We start from the raw sequence: 2431 nt of genomic DNA, 5'->3' as shown, positions 1-2431 counted from the left end.
TGGCGGAATTTCATGTGAAGTCCACTTCGCAGGGCACTTACGGTCGAATAAGACAACGCTTGAATGCTGCTGCTTGAACAAGTCCTTACTGAAGGGAAAGTGTTGGCTGGTGTCACTATCTCATGAACACGCCGGCGGATCTCCACCAAATTCGGGGGATCCCTTCAGCTCGAGGAGCCCTCTCGAACGCCACCCTCCATGCGTCGGTAGCCCCCGGGATCGGTCGGCGCCGGACCGCGAATTTAACCACCCGTAACTCCCGAACCCCGGGGGCTATCCACGTGGGGGTGGTCTCATTCGAAAGAGGGCCTTGAGACGTACACTCGATTCGCGTTCGAGAGGGTTCCTTGAGCTGAAGAGATCCCCCGAATTTGGTGCGGATTCGCCGTGCCGTTACGGAGATATGGCCGTTCAAAGTTTCAATGGTTTTCCATAGACTTAAGCTTTAAAGCGTTTCATCCAGGTCGCCAGTAGCAAACAATGCAGGACAAACTAAGTAATTACACCATTTCAAGCATTTTATCTGCATTACATGTTCTGTAAAAAAAATTCATATCGGCGGCATATTCGCCGATACCAATATATCGACGACAGGCTCATATCGGCCGATAATATCGGCAAAACGATATATCAGTCGGGCTCTAGTTTTTAACTCCGTTTTGAGCATTCCTAAGTATATACAGTGCCCTCCACAAATATTGGCACACTTGGAAAATATGAGCAAAGGCAGCTGTGGAAATAAATCTGCATCGTTTATCCTTTTGATCTTTAATTAAAAAAATTCACAAAATTCTTTCATTGAAGTAAAACAATGGAAAGTGGGGGGGGCATCTCATTATGAAATAAATGTTTTTATTTAGTTTACGCAAAAATATATGTTAAAATATATGTGCAATAAATAGTAAAGTATAAAAATTGATAGCTTTTTAATGTAAACATTGTTATTCCTGTCGAGTCAGATCAATGTTGATTCAATTCAGTTCAATAACAGCTTTGAGGTTGCAAAATAAGAAGAGGAAATAAAGAAATAACCCCAACATGAATGGATCAGCTTAACAGTTTAGCTAAAAACTGGGTTATAATAAACTTTACTTTGAAAATGAAAAAAATTTATAATTTGAACATTTTAGTGCTGTTGTTTAGAAATGAGGAAGAGCATTGAAAAGATCTGATACAATATCTACATCTAATGTAGAACTATTTTATTTTGCATTAAAAAAATATTTGCTTATCCTGCAGATACAATTTGCTCACTGGAGTCAGAGCAGTTCACAGGTATTTGAGCAGATGTTCAGTAATGAACACACAAAAAGTTTACTGACCAACTGCATGAAGAACCAAACAGGTTCAATTGTGTTTCAAATCACAAAAAACAAATCACTTATTGAGTAAAATGTGTTTGGATATTTATGCCTAACGCTGGCCTATGAGCTTAACAAGATACACTTTCTGGTCTGGATTTAGTCGGTGGCCAGTAATTGATGACCACTAAGCACTTTTTAACTCACTGGTGAGTTTTGCACAGAGAATCTCATGAATCAGACAGCTTCATGGTTTCATTAAAATCATTTAGAGAGCCTTATAACTGACTGTTTACAGATTTGCCACATTGGACACCAGTTGAAGAGCCCTGTTGGCTATTGTATTGTATATCTTTTCATTATTTTAACAATTGGACTTTTGTTGTAGATTATCTGGCTGTATGGTTACAGCAGAGGGTTGTGCTGCTCTGGCATCAACTCTGAGTTCAAACCCCTCACACCTGAGAGAGCTGGATCTGAGCTACAATCACCCAGGAGATTCAGGAGTGAAGCTGCTCTCTGAAACACTCAACCATCTGGATAAACTCAAGTAGGTTGAGCAGTAACAATCATCCTGTCTTCCGTGATTGTGAGAGAATCTGTAATTTTTTTAGGGCTGCCTCCTAATAGTCGACCAACCGTTAGTCGACCAGCAGAAGCTTGGTCGACCAAAATTTTATTAGTCGCTTAGTCGCAAAAAAAAAAATCCACTGGCGAACTGGCAAAGTCACGCAGTTCGTGCCAGACAGATCGTTAACGGCTGGTCTATGGTAACAGAGTACATTGGGCAAGACATCCAAATGCTCGCCTATCATTCATTGACCTCAAATATGGCTTACCATCTGAAATATGTGTGTATTAGCAACTTTACATGGCCGCTCAATCTAATGTTAACCGAGAAAAATGTGTGCTATTGAAGTGTCTGTGCGGAGCATGGAAACTGAACAGTAACGAGCTCACTGCAGGACAGATGGAGGCGCCGACGCGATCACTTACTCTTGAAATACTCCCTCATTTTTGCTCATACAGATAAGAGTAATGCATCTTTAGAATCGGTAAAGACTACGTTTATTTGTGTGCACTCACAATAACAACAAAACATGGCGCTTTTGCAAAATAATAAAAGCAAA

The 2431-nt window shown here is 40.6% G+C and overlaps 1 protein-coding gene across 1 annotated transcript in view; it reads left to right on the top strand.

The window, feature by feature from the left end:
- LOC107562043 (NACHT, LRR and PYD domains-containing protein 12-like) overlaps positions 1-1997 on the top strand; it is a gene marked incomplete at its 5' end in the record, with an annotated part of 15845 nt that extends 13848 nt beyond the window's left edge. Inside the window, one exon of the mRNA XM_016246607.1 lies at positions 1690-1997. Within this exon, the coding sequence (XP_016102093.1) occupies positions 1690-1855 (166 nt within the window). The remainder of the gene's footprint in view (positions 1-1689) is intronic.
- Positions 1998-2431: the final 434 nt, after the last annotated feature.

The sequence above is a fragment of the Sinocyclocheilus grahami genome, unplaced genomic scaffold, assembly GCF_001515645.1.
Source record: "Sinocyclocheilus grahami isolate Dianchi unplaced genomic scaffold, SAMN03320097.WGS_v1.1 scaffold803.1, whole genome shotgun sequence".
Classification (NCBI taxonomy): domain Eukaryota; kingdom Metazoa; phylum Chordata; class Actinopteri; order Cypriniformes; family Cyprinidae; genus Sinocyclocheilus; species Sinocyclocheilus grahami.
The sequence above is the reverse complement of the archived record's forward strand: the minus strand, read 5'-3'. Positions and strand labels throughout refer to the sequence as shown.